Genomic DNA, 19,814 nt, shown 5'->3' on the forward strand with positions numbered 1-19,814 from the left:
GCTAACTTGTGGTCCACACTGTCTGCAATTTAGGAGAAGCTTTAGGCCAGAAATTAGGGATGTGAAAGTGTCATTGTGAAGGCATTTTGATTTCTACAAATGACGTAAATGAGCGCCGGTCACTCCAGAACAAGTAAAGTGCAGCGGGCGCTGCTTCAGTGCCCTATGGTCGTTGTGCGGTTTACTTCATGTTAAATCGGGGATCCCTCAAAATGCAATTGAACCCTGATTGCTCGCTCTTTGTGTCATCTGAAACAAGTCCTCCTGGTGAGGGTCGCGGTGCCCCCAGTTCCAGATTCCTCGCTTTAGATTTTTTTGTGAGTGTTGCTCCAGTTGCCAGTATGCGGTCTGCACACCTCTTGTTGTTCCCTCTCTTTCTTCTGCACCCAGCGCTCGACATCTGGAGCTCCCCGGCTCGGTTTTGCCTCCGCCCACCAGGGGCGGCACTCAGGTAGAGGGTTTGACTGTTGCTCGTGCGCCGGCGCAGCCGCCGAGGGTTGGGCTGTAGACCGATCCCATCCGCGAAGCGGAGTTTCCGGCTGAGTGTGACGGCGAGAAAGCCTGCATAGAGAAGTCACCGGCCGGCCAGAAACAGCACTCACGTATTGGGGAAGGGAGAGTCTCAGGAAGGCCGGGGAGCATACTGCGGGTTACGTGGGGCAAATCGGAAACCTGGAGGGGATCGTCCGAGCGCCGGCATGGCCAGGGATTACGATTACCTCTTCAAGCTGCTCATCATCGGCGACAGCGGTAAGGAAAAGCCGTGGAGGCGGGATGAACAGCAGGCCTCGTTTCCCCCGCCTCTTTTGCCGTAGCCATAAAGATGCCGGGTGGTCATCTCGGTGGGGTCAGGCTTGGAAGCCGGCGAAGGGGAAAAACCGCCACGGAGAGGTAGACCATGGTCTCGGAATCGGTATGGGGCGGAGCTACGCGCAAATCGAAACGCGGACGTCTGCGCCGCGCATATCAGGGCTGGGAAAGCTCCGGGCTTCAAGGAAGTAAGAGGCCCGGGGTTGAAGACGAGAGGCGCCGTTAAGGCACAAGTTCACGGGAGAGGGCGAACAGAGGAACCTAGGGCAAGGACGGACCGTCAGGAGGGAGGTGCTACTCGTGTAATTCTGAAAGGCACTGAATGTTTGACGGCGGCTTCTCGGGGTGCCAGCAGGAAGCAGTCCACGAATGTCGGTGTATTACCTGAACGTACCTTTGGGACTTCTGACGGGTGGCGATCGTTTCAAGTTTACGGCTGGCGTCCAGTCCTGAAGGGGCTTGCATTGGCTGCACCTACACTCTGAACTGATTACGCGGGTCCAGAAAGCGCTGAATTTTTTGATGAGAAGAATCGTAGCAAATGGCCAAGAGAAGGACAAGGGGGCAGCAGGAGGACGATGAGTCAAAGCAGAGCGCGGGCTTGTGAGCTCCGATCGGCTCGACCCTGCGCTGTGGGCTTGAAGATTTTTTGGTGGAATTCCTGTTGGGTGGTCAAGTCGCTGGACTGCACTTCGCCAGACTGCAGGTTTAGTTAGTCCTGGCGTGTCAGGTTCTTGGCTGACCTTCACGGCAAAAGTTGTATAGAAGGGAGGAAGCGTTGGGAGGTGTGGCTGTATGTGGAAAGGCGCTATATTCTTTAACGTCCTTGATGACACCATTCTAACGTGACCCATCAAAACAGCAATCCTTTCCTCGAGAACGGGGGCAACAGGAGCGAAGCTGGGAGACCTTGTGAACCTGCTGCCGTATATGGGCTCCGAGTTCGAATCCTTTGGTAGTGGTTAATGAGGGAGGGTCTCCCTGAGTGAATTTCAGAAAAGACCCCCACAGCGTTTACAGTGCACATTGATCTCTTGTATCTGTAGCTTTACAATTTCATATTGAATAGTCAAGTCATTGGACTGCGTTGTGTGACCCTCAGGGTCTGTGGACTCCTGCCAGGGCAGAAAATGGGGAAATAATGATCGCAGAAGAACTGTGGGTTGAGATTGACTATGGAAAGGCTCTACATCCTCAGTTGTATTTAGTAGAAGGATTTTGAGAGACAAGGTTCAGTGTGTGGAAAGGCACTATATCCTGTGGAGGTGTTAGTAGGTCTTCAGGGTGTAATTCTGTTTGAAAAGGTACTATATCTGAGGGTTTAGTTAGTAGAAGAACTTTAAGAAATGAGATTCTGTTTGGAAAGGCACTATATCCTAAGACACTATTAGTAGAAGCACTTCAGGTTGGCATTCAGAGTACATTGGTACTGTATTGGGTTGTGTAGAACAATGGCAATTGCTAAGCAAGGTGTCTCACTTTAATAATTAGAAGTTGCTGGTTTTTCCCCGTTTGGTGTCAGGTTATTGGGGATACAGAAGCCACAAAGAAACCTAAGGCATTGATCAGGTAAGCTGATTTGTGCTTTCTGTTAAATAAGACCTTTATTTTGACCGCTTCTTGTTTACAATGGTGTTGTGTTGGTCGGACATGTGTGTCACTGTGCCCTGCACATGTCACAGTTCTGTTGCTACTTTTATTTAGTTCAAAGTCTTGACCTTGGGTGGGATGCCTCTCCATCACCACTCATCTATGTTTTTCTTGTTAACTGGTGTTGCTCAGAATTGGATGTTGACATGTTAAAAGCCACCTTCAGCTGTAGAAAAGATGCAACAGCTTTTTAAGGAAGAGTTGTATCTTTATATGTTCTTGTCTGTCAAGGCGCCTGAATGTGTTGACATATATGTTTGGTTGGAGATACAATTAAGAATTTCACCGTACTGTGCCCTTTCTTCATTTCCTGCACTAGTAGAAATAGTTGTTAGTTTTGTTACTTGTGTGCTGGGCATATTGATGTCTAGATGTTGTTAAGCTGCTGCACTGGCACTCTTGAGCTCATTTGTTTTACCTGTTGGTAGCTCACCATGCACAAATGTGGATGCTCTTCTACTTGCTGCTTGAGATTTGCCAGTTCATTCAGTTTTCTAGCAGACGACTCAGTGCCTGCGGTGGGCATGTTGTGCCACATGATGGACCTGCTTTCAGATCTCTTCCATCTAAATTAAACTAATTGTTTGCCTCCATAACAGTCTTTTCAAAAAGGTGGCTGACTTGGGTTATAGTTTCTATTTAACATTAAACACTACTGGTGCTGTTTTATGTTGCAGCCCAAACCCATATTTTTAATTATTGTATAGCAGGCCGAGTTCTGAAATTGCAGTGCACTTGATCAGAATGAGCTGAACAAATCCATACGGTTTGCCACATATTAACCTTTTTCATATCCTGTGTCTGATGTATGTGAATCTGATGTGAGACCCCCGGCAGACAGGGTCAATTAGGGAGCAGAGCCCAGTGGGCGATGCCGGCTCTATGCGGCTGTTTGCATTCAGGACTCTCCGCCCCACACAGGACTCATCTGAAGGCTTGCTAGACAGGAATTTTGAGGGCTGTCTCACTTTCTCATTCTCTTTCACTTTCTTGTGGTGTTGAATGTTTTGCATTTGTCATTTCTCCTTGAGTATGTTCTCGCCTCCACCTTTGTTAATGTTGCATTCAAGATGGTGACGCTGCAAGAAAAGAAAACCAAACCAAAACAAACAACTCCCCAGAGTGCATGAGGGTCCGCACAGGTGTCAGTGAGGCCACCCCCACAGCATGCATCTCAGATGTTAGGCCTTTAGTGACTTTTGCAGCTGCCAGTTTTCGTTTCAGGCTGACATCTGCCTTTACATGTTTATTTAGATGACTTTTCTTTGGATGTCCACTGCATGGTCATCTGAATGTATTGTTCATGTTCTGAACAATTATGTCCCCATAGTGTCACTAAGAATCCTATGTTAAGCTTGACTGTTTCATATCCTAGACGGTAAAACAATGCCAGTTTGGGTTACATATCTGTCTTGCTGTGTGTTTTGATTGTAAATGTGTAATGTATTATGGATTTGGTAAGCACTTTGAGCACACGAAAGGTGCCGTATAGAGAAAATGAACAATTGCAATGGTGATCACCCATACTGAAGACATTTGGGAAACACAATGCATGTGATGAGAACAGGCTGTTGAGTCTGCCAGTCCTGTTCACTGAATTATCCAAAATAACAACCTGTTTACTATGGTCAGCATAACAGAATGTCAAAAACAGGGCAACCATGGGTTCAGTTCAGCACAGTGCACAATTTAAAGTACAATCTTCCTATTACTACATTGTTTGGAATGAAAACCACAAGACACGGAGATCCCTGAGGCCTTAAGTTGGAAGCCCCTTGTTCTGGGGAAGGGGTTCCACTGTGGCTATGGGTTTTCATTCCAACATGTTTACTTGTAAACAACATTCAGAAATCAGCATTTTATTGCTATATCTTTTAAATGTTACCTTTCTTTACTCCTTTAATTGTACTCAATAACTGACAGAGTTAGTGGTGAGCACTACAGACATTGCTCAAAATGACACTAAATATTATTAAAGGGAAGCAGCTACTTGAGTATACAACTCACTTGTGAGCTATTCAATAAGAAAAAGTTTAAATGATAAAGGGCAAATTTTTTTAAAAAAGCAAGAAAAGGGACATACTTAATGTCACACAAACACAAATGTTCGCTACCTTCTAAAAATGCAGCAAACCCATTTTGTAATTTACAGATTGCCACAAAAAAGGCAGAAATATGGTAATTAAAGCTTCTTTAATAAAGCAGGGTTCCAATTAAAAGCAGAAGATGGCCTGTAGTTAAGGTGGTCAGCAGCACTGAACTCGAGGATTCCTTTGTTAAGCCTTTAATTACTAATGAGCACACACTTAGGTAGCTGTTTTCCTTTAACATTCAAAATGATGAGCAGTGCAGACGTGGGTGCAAATGAAAAATAGTCGGGATTTGGATACAACTTAAGGAGTAAACTCCAGAGTAATGAGGTGAATGCAAATAAATATGGTAAAAGAATGTGTTTACAACTTTGAAATTTCTTTTGAATGTAAATATGCCACTAGAAAAACATAACAATTTGATTGATGAGACATTAAGATTTATCCTCTCTAACCCCCACCCCAATTTGTGAAAGTGGTTGAAAGGAAAGCCTGTAGCCACAGTGGCACACCAGGAATGAACTCGGGGAACTCCTGCCCCATCGCCCACCCTTCATGGTGGTCTACTACATCAGAACAACACCCTTTCCATCCAGCACTGCATGATACTCGGCCCTCAGGTGAGTTTAAGTCTGCTCTGCTCAGTACACAAGGCGTCACTGAAGGTGGTGTCAGCTAACTTACTCAAGAATGTCGGCCTCAGGCCTGCTCTGCCATCTTCTAAGGTGATGTCACACTCTTTAGACGACGTCGCCTCACTCCACCCTGTACTGCAGCTGGCAGAGATGATGTCAGCCTCTGGAATGTTGACAGATGTGTTTGGCCAAACACTAAGGAAACAGAGAAGGAACAAGTGTGTTAGTTGAGCTGGACGCCAGGGTTTTACATCATGAGCAAGTTCAGTGGAGCCATGGTCGCAGTAGGCGATTTGTCACTCCTGATGTACACTCTGTACACCACATGTTGCTGCTAAGGAAGTAGTTCTACTATCACATTCATATGTCCATCCCTTTTCTTTAACCTCTCCTGATCTTGGAGTAGACCAGATCCAGGAATCTTAACTTTTTAAAAATTTTAAAAAGGAAATTTCAGTATAGGAAAGACACAATTTTAACATTATGGGAAAATTTTAAAATAACAGAGAGAGAGGTTGGGAGCATGCAATCATTAAATGTGTTTGGTGTATTTCATAACAAACTTTGGTCTGTGGTGATAATTTTGTCTGTCTTGAAAGGGTCCTACTTGGTAAGTCCAGGGGGCCGATTGGAGGGGATACTCTGACCAGAAGGTAAGAAGCATGTAGAGCTAATAGATCATCAAGTCCCTGATGTCTTTGCAGGACTTGACCCACAGACCTCTTTATTATGCTTTTACTGTTGTTACTGGATTATTGGCTGATTGTCTGAATCAAAGCAACTTATACACTTTTTTCTTATTCATAGTTGGAGCACCTGTAGGTTAAGTGACTTGTGCATAGTGAGACAGAGTTAGGATTTGAACTGGGACTGAAGTCTTTAATGTTGTTAGGTTTGGTATCGGCAGTCTGCTTACAGACCTGGCAGTAAACTGGCATTTAAAAGTTACACTTGTGGACATCCTGAGACCTACTCATGAGGTCTTACTTGTGTGGGGCTTTTGGTCACCTTTTTTTTTTTTATAAGTGTGTACTACATCAAATAACTGAATAAGATGGAATTATAGAAATTGCTTGAGCATGTACTCCTGAATACTCCAGTTTCAAGATGGCGAGAAACTGGAGTTCATCCGACGCAAAGTACTGCAGAGTCTTGGATGTGACGCATTTGAAGGCAATTTGGGCTGCTTATATTATATATTCACAAACATAAAGAATTAAGGGACAGAAGAAGGGTTGTTGTCCTGGCCATGCTGTAGGTGTTCAGGTTTTTGTCTGAGTTGACCTGCTGTGTAGTGAATACCGTTCTGTTTCATGTGTGTTCCAAGGTGCTGTCATAAAATTAGTTTATTGTACGCCTCATATTGCCAGGTGGTTTGGAGACAAGTGAGTTTTCATTATTTGTTCCAGGCAGTGTACAGCATGGCCAGAAAAATGTCAGTAAGTGGGACAGATTTAGGATCAAGAGTTGAGTTGAGTGCTGTGTGGTTTACCTATGGGGTAAGATGGAGGGCTGCCAGACATGCTATACCATCAAGAGTCTTCTTGGTACGGGCTTTACGGTCATGGAAAGTGAAAGATCATGAAAGCTGTGCAGTGTGGGTGTGAGATGGACTGCTGGGATATCTGAATATGTGTGCCATCTTTTGCAGCACCTTTTCCATACCATGCAACCATGCAACTCTTGTTCCTTCCAGCGAGGATCATTATCTCTGCTTGGTACTTCTTCAAGTAATTCAGGCCTTCTCCATGGCATACATCTTTCTCTAGGGTTGTGAGTGAGACCACTGTGAGGGCTCATCTTGACCCAGTTAGGTGTTCCTGTAACAGACAAGAACAAAAGAGGTTAACAAGCTGCCAGAATCCCACAAGGCATCAGTCTTCTCACTCCCAGCTCTAAACCACTGAAGCACCACCTATGCAACTGGCTTTTTAATATTGGGTTTATGAGAGTCCCCGTTCCTCACTTCTCCCTTTTTTTTTTTAATCTCTGTGGCCCTTCTTAGCCTAATGCTGCAGTTTGATGAAAGCAAGATCTCCCTTTTTTTTTTAATCTCTGTGGCCCTTCTTAGCCTAATGCTGCAGTTTGATGAAAGTCCTCTTGCTTTGTTGAACTTCTTCCCAGAGGTTGAGCTTGAGGTGTATGTGGTGTCTTTCAGAAAATAATTATACAAGGGTAAAGGAGTGCTTTGATGTGCAGCAGGAGGGGAGAAATAACATAAAACAGCAAGTCCGTGTCATGTGGGGTCTTGAACTTTTTCCAGGACTAGCATGCACAAGACTGGAAACAAGCAGTCAGTAAAAGGATGCTGGACACTAAAACTGGGTTTTAGGTGGCTGTTGGGGTAGTGGCCTCCCTGCCTTGCCTTCTTTTAACATGTCCCCCACTTTGCATTTCAGGTGTCGGGAAGAGCAGCCTCTTATTGCGGTTTGCAGACAACACTTTTTCAGGTGGGAAGTTTTGCAGTTAGCCTTTGGCTTGGTCTGTTTCTACAGTTTGAGTTCTCAAGCTCCCATCACTCTCTACTTGCAGTCATCCACAATAATATCTTTTATGAATTGTACTCAGATGGTCATAACATAGTTTGGTGATGACAGTGTGGTAAACCCAGGTGTACACCCTTTCATTTTCACAGGTAGCTACATCACCACCATTGGGGTAGACTTTAAGATCAGGACTGTGGAAATCAACGGGGAGAAAGTGAAGCTACAAATATGGGACACGGCTGGACAGGAGCGATTCCGCACCATCACATCAACGTAAGTGTAAGGAGCTGCCCTGGGGTGGAGGGCTAAATGGACACAGCCTTGTGTCTTGTTATCAAGCGCCTGTGGTGGGCAGGTTGGCTTATTTATCTGTTTCTCTTCCATGTTCTTCTCGCACTTCTTGGGCACCCAGCTGATTGCTTTTCTTGCAGAACATTTTGCACAACGATTTTGGCGTGGGAGGATTGTAATCACGTGTCAAAGAAAAACTCCTGAATTTTTCTTATCAAACGGTTTTCAAAAATAGTTTTGCCTCGTCTCGGTCAAGCTGCAGCGGTGCAAGGCCGTGACCTGCAAGTGACCCTGTTAGAGAGGAGGATTATGGGAACTGGAAAGAGCACAATACTGTTAGCTATCTAGGAATGCTTTGTGAAAGTTTGGAATTCTGCAGTGCTTTGCTTCCTTATACATGATGGTTGACCGTGAATTTGGACTTCAGTGCTTTTCTGGGGGCACCTCATTTGCCATATTTTATACTGGCACATTTGTTGTCTTATTCATTTGGCAGGTTTTGCCTCTGATAAGGTTTTTTTTTCCTTATATTTTTGTGGTTTATTTCTAAATTTGGATTTCTGTTGAGGCCAAATTTAGAAATATATGAAATTAGTGGTCTGCACCAGTTCTGCTTTGGCAAGCTAGCAAGTCGACTATTGCTCTGGTGACGGTAAAGCACAATGTGACGTAATTTTAAATGTCTCCTCTCTCAGGCACTGAACTGTAGACGCTGAGCCTGGCAGTCCGATGAGCCAGCCATACAAACATTAACACTTGTGGGGATCTTTGTGTACAGCTGGTCTTACCTGTGACAATCACAAACCCTAACTGATTGCCTAACCCAGTGGTCTGGCACATGACCAGTGAAGTGAGAGGGGCATCGGAGTTGCTCTCCTGTGTTAAAGCTGCCCATGACAGATCTTGGAGCTAATCTTGACAGGTCACCACCTGCTTACTTCTATTGGGAGGCTCAAGCTCTTTTCTGGCGGTGCCCATGAGCTCCTAATAAGCCAGCTTCCACATAATCCAGAGTTAACAATGCTTGCCTCAAACTCTCAGGCCCTAGTTGGAGGATGGGACGGCCTTTCTGTGGGATGGGGGCCTACTGGTGCTTAAATTGTAATTAGTGCTCATTTCGATAAACACCAGCTATTTGGTATCTGGTATAGACATGTTTAAGCAAATGAACCACATCTAGGTCTGCACATGGTGTAGCTGAGTGGAACTACTGCACTCCCTGACCTCTTCAGACATGGTGGTCAGCAAATCCAGATAAGAAGAGCCACCAGAAAACTCCTTCTTTTTAAGCCTTAATTGAATGGTGTAATTAATTTGCCTGTTAATAGGAAATGTGGCTTCCTACTGACTAAGCAAAGTGTCACAGTTTGTACCCCATCTTCTCATTCCCTAATATATTTCTTTAGTAACAAGAACAATAACCTGTAGCATCTCTGGAGATGCCTTACTTCATGAAGTGGCACGAGTCTGCTCACAATCTGAATGATTTGCAGGTACCCAGCAGTGTGAGTTTTGCTTCTTTAAGAATTAAGAATTCTAAAAGTTGCTGTATGTACAGGACTTTGCTAATTATACCCTCTGCTTCACAAGCTACCCCTTATTTATGTTTTTATTTATTTATTTACATAGATAAGGGTGCAGATGTCAATGTGACCAGCAGAGGCGCCATGCATTGTCACTTGCACCTAGTACATCATGTAATCCCTGCTATAAAAAGTAATTTTAGATAAAAAATCCTAGAGAATGGTTTTAAAGAAAGCCAGATCTCCTTTCAATTAAAAATGGTCTCTCTTCATTCCTTGGAAAAGAATACCACTGTCGTTTCGGTGTCCGATGGTGTAGTTGGAGATCAGAAAGGAGAGTCCAGCCTATGGTAGGAGTACATTTAAAATGTGGACTGGTAGTCTGGTCAAGTGAAGATGAGTGAGAAAAAGCCCTAATAAGAAAAGAAATGTGTTAAATATATTTAGTCAATGCCCAGTAGTTTGGCGCTCTAAGGGGTGCCACACTGTAGTATTGGCATTTAGAGCATTATGGAAGGCTGGACTACATCACTCAAGCTCTTAGGTGACAGAGGTGTATCCAAACACGGAGACCTGTGGGGCCATTGCTCCTGATTTGGCAAGTGTCGACCATTCATAGTGACCTGTGGTCTTATGGTCTCAGTAATTTTAGATAATTTTATTAATCCCATTTTTTGGTTCGCCTTGACCACAGTTGTGTTTTAAGTGGTTGCTGAGGTTGGAAGTTGGGCCTGTCTGGCAGGAAGGAAGGGTGTTCAAAAACTAAAAGGAAGACGACAACAATATTAAGAACAGAAGAGAACGTGGGGAGGAAAAACGAACAGCTACCCCACAATTGTAGAGGTGAACTTCATTTGTGAAGCTGCGCTCACACAGCCCCCACCCCGGGGCTAATTAGCTTTGGGCTTTATTTTGTGTGTTTTGGCAATGGTGTCGTAAGTAGTGTGAGGTCTTACCCTGTGGCAGTAACTGCAAAGAAATGTGCTGAGCTAAGTTGCGCGTGGCTATCTGGCTGTTCTTTACATACCGTATATTGATTAATGGTGCTCGCCCTAACAGTTACGTTACTGTGCTGCATTAAGACCCTGGACCTATAAAGTCAATCCTGCTTTCCTTGTGCTGTTCCAATCGCTTACTGTCCAGCGGCAGATTCATTATTCCCTTATTTAAGTAGGACTTGCTGGCATCATGGAATTTGCTCATACAGCCTCCTTTCCCAGGTTGTAGATGTCATACTTTGGGTGATTTTGTTTTATTTATTTATTTATTTATTATAGTTGGCAAAACAACACCATGCTAATGTCCTATCTCTGTCAGCTTCCCCCGTTTGGCAGGAACTGAACATTGGGCAGCAGATCCTGGCTTCTTTCTCTTTTCTTAAGCACAGATGGTGTCATGTCTCAAAGAACGTGTTACTTCAGACTCGCTATGTAGACGACAGGATTTGAATATGAAATGGGCAAGAGCAGCTGGACTACTGTGGGCTTTGAGGCTCCGGCAAATTGCTGTTTTACTGTTGTACAGAAGAAGTTTGTATCGGCTGTGCTGGGTTAGCGGAGGTGCTAATAAAGCAGCAGTGAATAAGGGACATGTGACAAAAGGTGTTACATAAGGTCCTCTGAACTTCTGCTGCATGCCTTACTCATCTGAATTCTTAACAATTAAGGATAGCAATCAAATTGGAAGGTTTGGTTTGTGTGGCAGTAGGCCACCAGTAAAAATTACTCTGTATCTTTCTTTCTGTGTGACTTGTTTTGCCTTTAGCTGAGAAGCAGGGTGACATGTTCTCTTTCTGGGCTTCATAAGTGCTTTCATTTTCAAAATGATTTCTTTCTGACAAGATGTTTTGGTGTCTGTGAAAGCTTGTTCTTTAACTGCAATGGCTTCAACATGGGCTGCCCTAATAAGAGTGACAATATTTTCCATATGACACACTGGCTGTCTTTGTAGACTTTTGAGATTTGTGACATCCTGAGTGTGACACAGTGCTTCTTCTCAGGGAGAGATAGGTTAGAATCAACAAACTATCCAACCCACCTATTGTACAAGTCTACCTTCAGAGATGCTCTTCTAGCAGAGATGGACATCTGCTCATGATGCATTCCTCCAGAATGAGGGAAGTGCATACAGTGGAGGGGCAGGACTCTTGTAGCGCTGTTAGAGACAGGGAGGTGAAGGGTTGAGATTTTCAACCATTTTACTTCTTGAGCAGTACTTCTGCAATAGTAGTGTTGTTCTTTTCCAAAAATGATGTTGTCAGTGTTACTGGTATTTATTTGTGAGAATACAGAGTGAATCTCATAAACAAGTAGCCATCACTCAACTAATGACAAGAAATGTTCTTTACCACATTAGTTCCAAGTTTCTTACACATTGCAGATCAAATTAAGTCTAAACACAAATGAAAATATTCCTAGTTTCAATAGTGCTCTACTTCAAATGAAGCCGTTTCCACCTTCACCACCATGCATTATTAGTCCAAAGGGATTGTTGGTATTTATCTGTTTTTATTATCTGCAGAGAACATCTTAGCCAACTCTGTTGCTGAAGTATCAGGCCAAATAAATCTTGCCATTCTCTAATCTGCTTGATCCAGTTCAGGATCACATCAGGTAAATTAGTGTGGATAAAGACTGCAAAGCTAACATACTGTGAAGTGATAAAGAAATTGCACACAAGCAGTAAGATTATTTATCTAAACTATATATCTACACTATCTATATACTATCTAACTACTATCTGTATAAACTTTGTATATGAAAGTTTGCTCTCGCACCCAGCTAGATCCTTCTGGCCACCCTTGTATTCCTCGCCTGAATTTTTGATGTAATCTTGTTTACAATAACTTAAAATTGAAATCTCAATTAGAAAATAATGTGCTGCTCACTCATTACCACGAAACAAATAAAACCACATATTTCTACCAGCCACATCCTTTTGTCCACTGAGCACATCTATATATAGCGGTCAGCACATGCACAAAGGATGAGTCTGTTAGCCATCATGCTCACTGTATACTGGAAAATTGACAATGTGTATTAACTGCATAGATGTCATATCAGATTTAGAGAGTTTACTACCCTGTGACATCTGTCTAGTCAAAGTCTTAGCACTGCTTCCAAAGTGTGTTGTATGGCCTTCTAAATTGTCTCTTTGATGAAAGATGTGAAGAAAATCAAGTAGCTCGTACAAGTGCTACAAAAGGTACAATAAGAATATCCTTACTTGGAAAGCAATAAGGTAGCCGTTGTGGACTCTTGCTCTTAGAAAACATGGCCACTTTGGCTTTCCCAGTCCACACTGGCTGTGCCCACATCAAGATGTCGTAGTACAGTGAAACTCTCACTTGCATATCCAACTAACATGTTGCCAATTTCCAGTGCCATGATAAATAGGTCTAATAAAATACACAAGTGAACTGTTGAGCATCCTGTGGAAGTGTATCCCACTAAGAACTCTTTGAGGCTTGGCCTACATGCACCCTTACATCTGCCCGAGGGATCACAAAAGCTGCACAAGACTTAATCTCTTTGTTTACTTAGCTAGACAAATGCCTTACAGTAGATTAGGAAGTGTTCATTTGCATTTGGATGATATGACTTTTGAATTACATAGATTGTAAAAGAGTTCTGAAATCTTACATCAGGCCTTCAAGAGCCAGATAACAGCTTTAAAGAACATTGGCCTGTACAGACGTATCACAACACACAGACAGCTTGTTCTTTTTAATGATGTGACTGTGTTCCTATGAGCCCTGCCTTAACATACTTCATACCTAAGTTCAGAGTGCAAGAGTCCTTCCGTGTTTTTCAAATCTTTGTTGCCAGTCTGAAATCTTGGCTAAAGCAAGCTCCTCTCAGAACTGTATTTGCACCGTTTAGCTTACTGTTTGACTAAGTGGATTTTGATGTGTGGTTAAATCCTGCAGCTTAGTGTATTCCTTGCACACAGCATTAAATCCTTTAGCTGGCTTTTTTTCTTTTCATTTACATTGAAATGGCTTACTTAATTAGATCAAACTATTTGTCCGTCCATCCATACATCTTCCTAAACCACTTCTGCAATGCAGGATCACAGGGAAGCTGGAACTAATTCTCAGCAATCAGCCACAATGCAAAAACAGTACCTGGACAGGGCGCCAATCCATTGCAGGGCAAACAAACGCACACACTGTAGGGCCAATTTTGACTAAAATAACATTAATTTGTTGGGATTTCATTGTAACTGCTGTGACTCCTCTACTCCCCAGTGCCTGATTTGTACTGGGGAGGGTAGCTTAGTAATGTTCAAAAGGTTCTTCTGTAGTTCACCTCAGAACTTTCAGCTACTTCTTACTGTCCTAATAAACCTGTAATGTTTATGAGTTTTAGTTCTGCCACAGCTTTACTCATTGTTGTACTGCATAGATGTCGCACATTACTACTGCTACTGCAATGTCTCGGCTCCTCTGCAGTGTGTGTTACAGAATAGTCTGTCAAACACATCCTTTACAATGACTGTTGGCTGGATGTGTAGGAGCTGATCCCTCTAACTTGGTTTCCTGTCTGTCTGACATCACTTCCTGATTAAGAATAGGCCCAACCACAAACAGGAAATGCCGGTGGTGACAAAAGGGTGGGGGTGGCGAGCACAGCAGATGCAAGTGATGATTTAGGCAGCTGTCTGAGCCTGAGGCCTTGTCCCATCCTTCATTTTGTTTATGTTTCAGCCCTTCCTGTACATGCTTCAGACATATTTAAAATGAACTGATAGTTTGGTAATTCATACATAAAATATACATTTGTATGTGGCATGTGCAGATGATGAGAGCTCATCACCCAGAAACCTGTTTTCTTCTGATATTAAAGATGAAGGAATCCTCAGTTGATGCTTAGCTATTTCTGTAATTGCACTCTCATCCCATTGCCTCCCTCACTTGGCTGTTTCCTTTTTTTTATTTTATTTTTAATTAGTATTTCACTGTGCCTGTGTGGTAGCTGTGATTCAAGCTTCCAATGCGTTCCTCTGCAGTTAATCAGCTACTCTGCTTCCACCTAGTGGCAAAACATTGTCATGGTAATTTAAGAGACTTTAAGAGGGTGTCAGGGATGCAGGGATTTCTGTATGATTTCTATAATTTCACAGAATACGATGGAGCCTGAATGACAGCATTAGATGTTCTTGATTTTCAGCTATCATTAAAATAGATTTTTTTTTTTTTAAATAATGTCCTCCGCACTGTCATGGACACAATCTTCATTGTAACGGTCTTGCTATTCTCGCTGGCACACACTATCTGCTGTGAATTATCAATATGAGTGATCACAAATGAGATTTTTCTTTTGTTTTTCAGGTATTACAGAGGAACCCATGGTGTAATTGTTGTTTATGACGTAACTAGTGCCGAGTCCTTTGTAAATGTTAAACGGTGGTTACATGAAATAAACCAGAACTGTGATGATGTGTGCAGAATATTAGGTAAGTTGGGACACTGAGCACCATTTGTCTTTCAGTTTTTTTCACATGGAATCAGCCAGAAAAACCTTCACATTAGCTCAGTAAAACAAAAAGCATGTTGAAACAATATAACTAGTATTGAGATATAACTTTGATTTGAACAGGAATGCTTCATGCATTATTAGCAAAGTAAGGCATACATGGTGCCCTATTTTGGCATATTTTTAGGTAGAGGAAATTTAGGTTCTCTCTCTCTCAAACTTTTTTTTTTTTTTTATAGTGGACTCTGTTTAAAACATCTTTCAGCACAAACTGTGTAATACAGTGCTGAAGATTGCTAGTGATTAGCAGTCTCCATACAATGAGATTATAGTAGTGTTGTACATAAATCACACTTTTTCAAAAGTGTAAGCATATCCCTGGTCCCTGTCAACACCACATCCTTTAACTGTAAGGTGGTGGTCTTTGGTTTGGTGATGTATGGGAAGGCAATAGACTGGGCACAGGATATGTCCACTTATCCACCTCTGTTCTGTTTTAGCAAGGTTCCCCAGCTGTGGTCTCTTAATGGTACGTTATAGAGTCCAGAAATTACTGGCTGTGAATAGGAGTCTGGGTTACTTATTAATATGTATGTATAGTTGGCTGGGGAGCATCAGTCAAAATGCCTAATTGTAAAGATCTGAATTTGTTAAATGTTTTACGTTAGGCTCATTACAGTACTGGTGATACAAGGTAAGCTATGTCATTTGACTGAAATTCATTACACTACTTGCAGTGTGTCCTGCCATCCATAAAAGCAATTAAATATATGCACACCAGTCCAAGACACTATGTGAAATGCACACTGTTCATTCATTGCACCTGAACAGCAACAACTACCAATTGTAAGGGTGGGATCACAGCCATTTAGATAAAAGGAAAGACAGGAAGTAATGAGAAAGGTCCACTAAGTTGTTGTCTGGATTCTTATATTCCTAATCTATTTTAGTGGGTAACAAGAATGATGACCCTGCATCAAAAGTTGTGGAGACCAATGATGCGCAGAAGTTTGCAGAGCAAATGGGGATTCATCTGTTTGAGACAAGTGCAAAAGAGAACATAAACGTGGAGGAGGTTTGTGTCCTAATCATTTAATCTCATCTCTCTTTAGCATATTTTGTTTTATAAATGTGTCTTTGTTTATGTCATAGCTGACCGGGGTGTGTTTTGTTTCCTTATTTGCTCCCAAGATGTTCAACTGCATCACAGAGTTGGTTCTTAAAGCCAAGAAAGAAGTCCTGGCCAAACAGCAGCAGCAGCAACAGAATGACGTTGTCAAGCTGACGAAAAACAGCAAACGGAAGAAAAAGTGCTGCTAGTCACACAGCAACAGTCAGGACTGCTGTCAACAAACCACATAAAAGCCAGTCCATTTTGGAAGCCACTATCATGCAGATTTCAATAAAGAACAAACGAACCGTTTTATTAGAACTTTGACTTTTTTTTTGGGTGGATTCATCAGTTCCATGTTGTTTCCTAGTCTCCACGCTGAAGTTTTATAGAAGGTGGACAAGACGACTATGCCAACAATGCATTGCCAAGATTCACTCCACTCCCATCTTGTTCCACTTTGCATGGACAGCTGCAGAGCCCACTGTTTCCGGAGAAGACTTATGTAAAGACTGAAAGTGGCTGCCATCTCCATGCTTTCAACTAATGCCAATTTTGAACTTTCTGAACCGTGCCTGGTTCTTTTTAAAAACCAATTAAGAACACCACAAGTTCCATTCTCCTTTGGAGATCTCCGATTTTATTTGCACTTTCCCCTCTTATTATTAGTCTTTTGCTACCTTACATTTACTATTTCTCTTTATTATTGAGTTTATTTTAACCAACCGCCTCCACCCCCCTCAAAAAAAAAAAAAAAAGTGACCAGGAAGGGGCATTTAGGATTAAGACTTTTTGATGAGAGACTGACGAGAAACTGAAATTATAGCCATTGCTGGGTTTGTACCCAGTATCCTTCCAATAAATCTGGGTTAAAAACTCCCATTTGGAATCATTGCTATATCAAGTAAATTAAGAGAGGAAAAAAATAGGAAAGTGTGTTTTTTTTTGGGGGGGGAGCAATTGAACCATTGAACCTCCTTCCAATCAGGTGTATTCTTTTTTCCTAAGCCAGTTTAATCCATAATAAACATTTTAAATAATTAACATTTGGTATAGAGCTCTGCCACTGTATTTCTGGTTTTGCTTTTGTCCAAACTTATATGACAAGTGTGGCTTGTGCATTTAGAAATATTTATCCTGCTGGGAGCACACATTTTATACTAGGGGATGTGCATGTTTGAGAAAAGATAAAACTTCATTTTCAGGTTTACAATATTTTCAAATTGTGCATTTGCAAGTTCTTAGAAAATGTATTGTAAGTTGCTTTAGCATTGTAAGATTATACATATGTCCAGGTTACCTTGTGTGTTCAGAGAGGCAGCAGTGACTACAAAAACTAACACCTTTCTCTAAGAAATTGAATCAGAAGCATGGTGTTGGTGACACTAGAATGAAAACATTCCCCGGTAAGTGAAGCTTTTAGAATACATGCCTCATCAAGATGTTTCTGCCATGTCCTTGTGTGTTCTAACTTCATATTTGCCTGGTTGTTTCTTAACTTGCATTGTGACAATGCTAGTTTAAAGAGAATTTACAATGGTTTAGTACATAGTTTTGCCCATTTCTTAAATTACTTAGACAAGTTTTAAATCAGCAGGGGATACATGATTTTGTGGAATAACTCCATACAAGATATAGTAAGCTATTTGCAACAGCGAATATTAAATGTTAGTCTGCATACCCCCTCAAAAATTACAGCTGACTACTACTCCCTCCTCCATAATCCTACATTATTAAACCTGGACTCTAAAATTACGGTTCATGGCCAAGCAAGGCATGGTTACTTTTGTCAAACCTTTTGAATTTATACTAGAAATAACTTGCCTGTTGTGAGCTCCTTTATCTTTTCAGAGACAATGTTAAGGGGGAGGTTGTTGGAATAAATTTTTATCAGCCATGACTGTTTTTTCATAATAGCCCATTAGTATATTTGGAATAACACAGCTTAACATGAAAGAAAAGCAGCATTCATACTTCAGCTTTTTTACTAAAATATTAAATTTTCCATATACAATTTTATATAAAACCATCCACATTTTATACAAATAATCCAACCTGTTAGTAAAGTCAGTTCCATGTAGAAAAATTGAGCTGCCCACTGCTCTGTAGCTGATGTTTGCTTTCACTGCAGCATTAGTAATTTGGGAGAATGAAATTGATTTGGTCACTTACAGCCTTTTTGAGATTTACAGGTCTTGGAATTGGAAGAAGCCAGTTTAGTTTTGGTACGAACCGGAGATCCCTTACTGCAAGGCAGAGTAGGCACTGGCCACCAAAGTGGGTATGATAGGCATAAGTCAGATGTTTTTGTTGAGTATTGACTTATAAAGGATCATGTGGAAGAGCAATAAATGTTGGATGGGAGAAAGAGGGCAGGAAGCACCCAACCCAAATTGTATGGGACTATGGCTTAATGAGAGTAAACCAGTCTAATATGCTTCTTCCATACAGACACAGCTGGAACACCGGGAGCCTGGGTAAGGCCATTAATATAACCCACAGCTAAGCTGAAAAATTAATGGTGTTTATTTAGATTATGGTGGGACAAGAGAAAACATGTTACTCTACATGGGTGCAGCAAGGTGCTGTGTCATATTTTCCATGCAGGCTGCTATAGTTATTTTTATTGAAATGGTATTATTAAACATTTGTTCTTCCTTCACAGTAGTCATCAGTGATTTTACTGATGTACTGTGTTCACGGTAGACTTGGTTATTGCATGTAAAACAGACAGTATTTCTACTGGCAACTGAAAAACCGTATTTTTGTATAAAATCTGGACCTATTCATGTAAGAGCCCAAAATACATAGCAGCTGTAAAACTAAATTACTATAGGCCCTTGGCGACAGCATTCCAGCCCCATGGTCCTAACCTACCATGTCTCATTCAATATGTAAACTCTTTCACTGTTGAAAGATAACCTTGTGGGCCTTTTGTAGAATTTGGAGAAAAGATGGTTCAAGGCTGTAAAAACAAGATTTGGCTGTTGCGCAAACTAGGATTGATGTGGCAATTGCATAAAGTAAGTTTCTTTTCTAGGTCAAGCCATTACAAAATCTATTCACAGTGTACCCTTGGTATATAGGGCACACTGGGCACTACAATGACCAAGGAACTGAAGATGTATTCTGACAGTGTAGCTCCCTTATTCCAATCAGTATCAGGAGTGACCATTCACCTCACCATGTCTTTCAAGCTTAGTGAGGAGTGAAGGGTTAGAGTAGCTCATAAGCTGCATGACATTTGCAGAGCAATGATCAAGACTTGCATGTTTCAGCAAGAAGATCAGTGCAAACTTGTCACGTGAGAACCTAAAAAGTGCAATAGTGCACAAGCACGGCACTTGGCAAGCAACTGTTGCCCACCTTGTGTAAACATTGAGCTGAATAAACACAGCAGTCTCGGCTCATTTTAAATTCTCTTCTCCTATGTTTAGCAAAGTATTAAGTTATATAGATATCTACTTTCTCAGAGTTTACAAAAATAGTAAATCTTTGGATTTGTCCATGCTGCTGGCAGTCTTGTGATATTTATAGATTTATAAACTATCAGTTCTTCTTAAAGAATGAGAAACGACACTTTGCCTCTGCCCCCCCACAGGCGGGGTCCTCCAGCTGGGCAGAAGGGGGCAGACAGCCACGCCGGCCTGCACTGTTCGAGAACGAATATGGCGGCTCTCTCCATTCAGCCTGGTGTTTGTCCATCAGCTGCTGGTCAATGACCCTGTGCATGTCATCCTG

The 19,814-nt window shown here is 42.0% G+C and overlaps 2 protein-coding genes across 5 annotated transcripts in view; one reads left to right on the top strand and one right to left on the bottom strand.

Moving 5' to 3' along the window:
* The first annotated feature begins 490 nt into the window (after positions 1 to 490).
* Positions 491 to 17,117, top strand: LOC120540679 (ras-related protein Rab-35). The gene is made up of 6 exons (XM_039771635.1): positions 491 to 750; positions 7,585 to 7,635; positions 7,821 to 7,944; positions 14,818 to 14,942; positions 15,913 to 16,037; positions 16,154 to 17,117. Exons 1-6 carry the CDS (start codon positions 699 to 701, stop codon positions 16,280 to 16,282), a joined length of 606 nt encoding a protein of 201 aa, XP_039627569.1. The 5' UTR covers positions 491 to 698; the 3' UTR covers positions 16,283 to 17,117.
* A 752-nt stretch (positions 17,118 to 17,869) lies between these two features.
* The window catches only part of bicdl1 (BICD family like cargo adaptor 1), a 50,661-nt gene continuing 48,716 nt past the window's right edge, over positions 17,870 to 19,814 (bottom strand). For 3 of the 4 annotated variants that reach the window (XM_039771634.1, XM_039771631.1, XM_039771630.1), the window contains one exon: positions 17,870 to 19,811. In XM_039771634.1, the coding sequence (XP_039627568.1) occupies positions 19,623 to 19,811 (189 nt within the window). In that variant the 3' untranslated portion in view covers positions 17,870 to 19,622. The remainder of the gene's footprint in view (positions 19,812 to 19,814) is intronic. The other variant, XR_005635838.1, reaches the window with a different exon arrangement.

This window comes from Polypterus senegalus, chromosome 12, assembly GCF_016835505.1.
Source record: "Polypterus senegalus isolate Bchr_013 chromosome 12, ASM1683550v1, whole genome shotgun sequence".
Lineage (NCBI taxonomy): Eukaryota > Metazoa > Chordata > Cladistia > Polypteriformes > Polypteridae > Polypterus > Polypterus senegalus.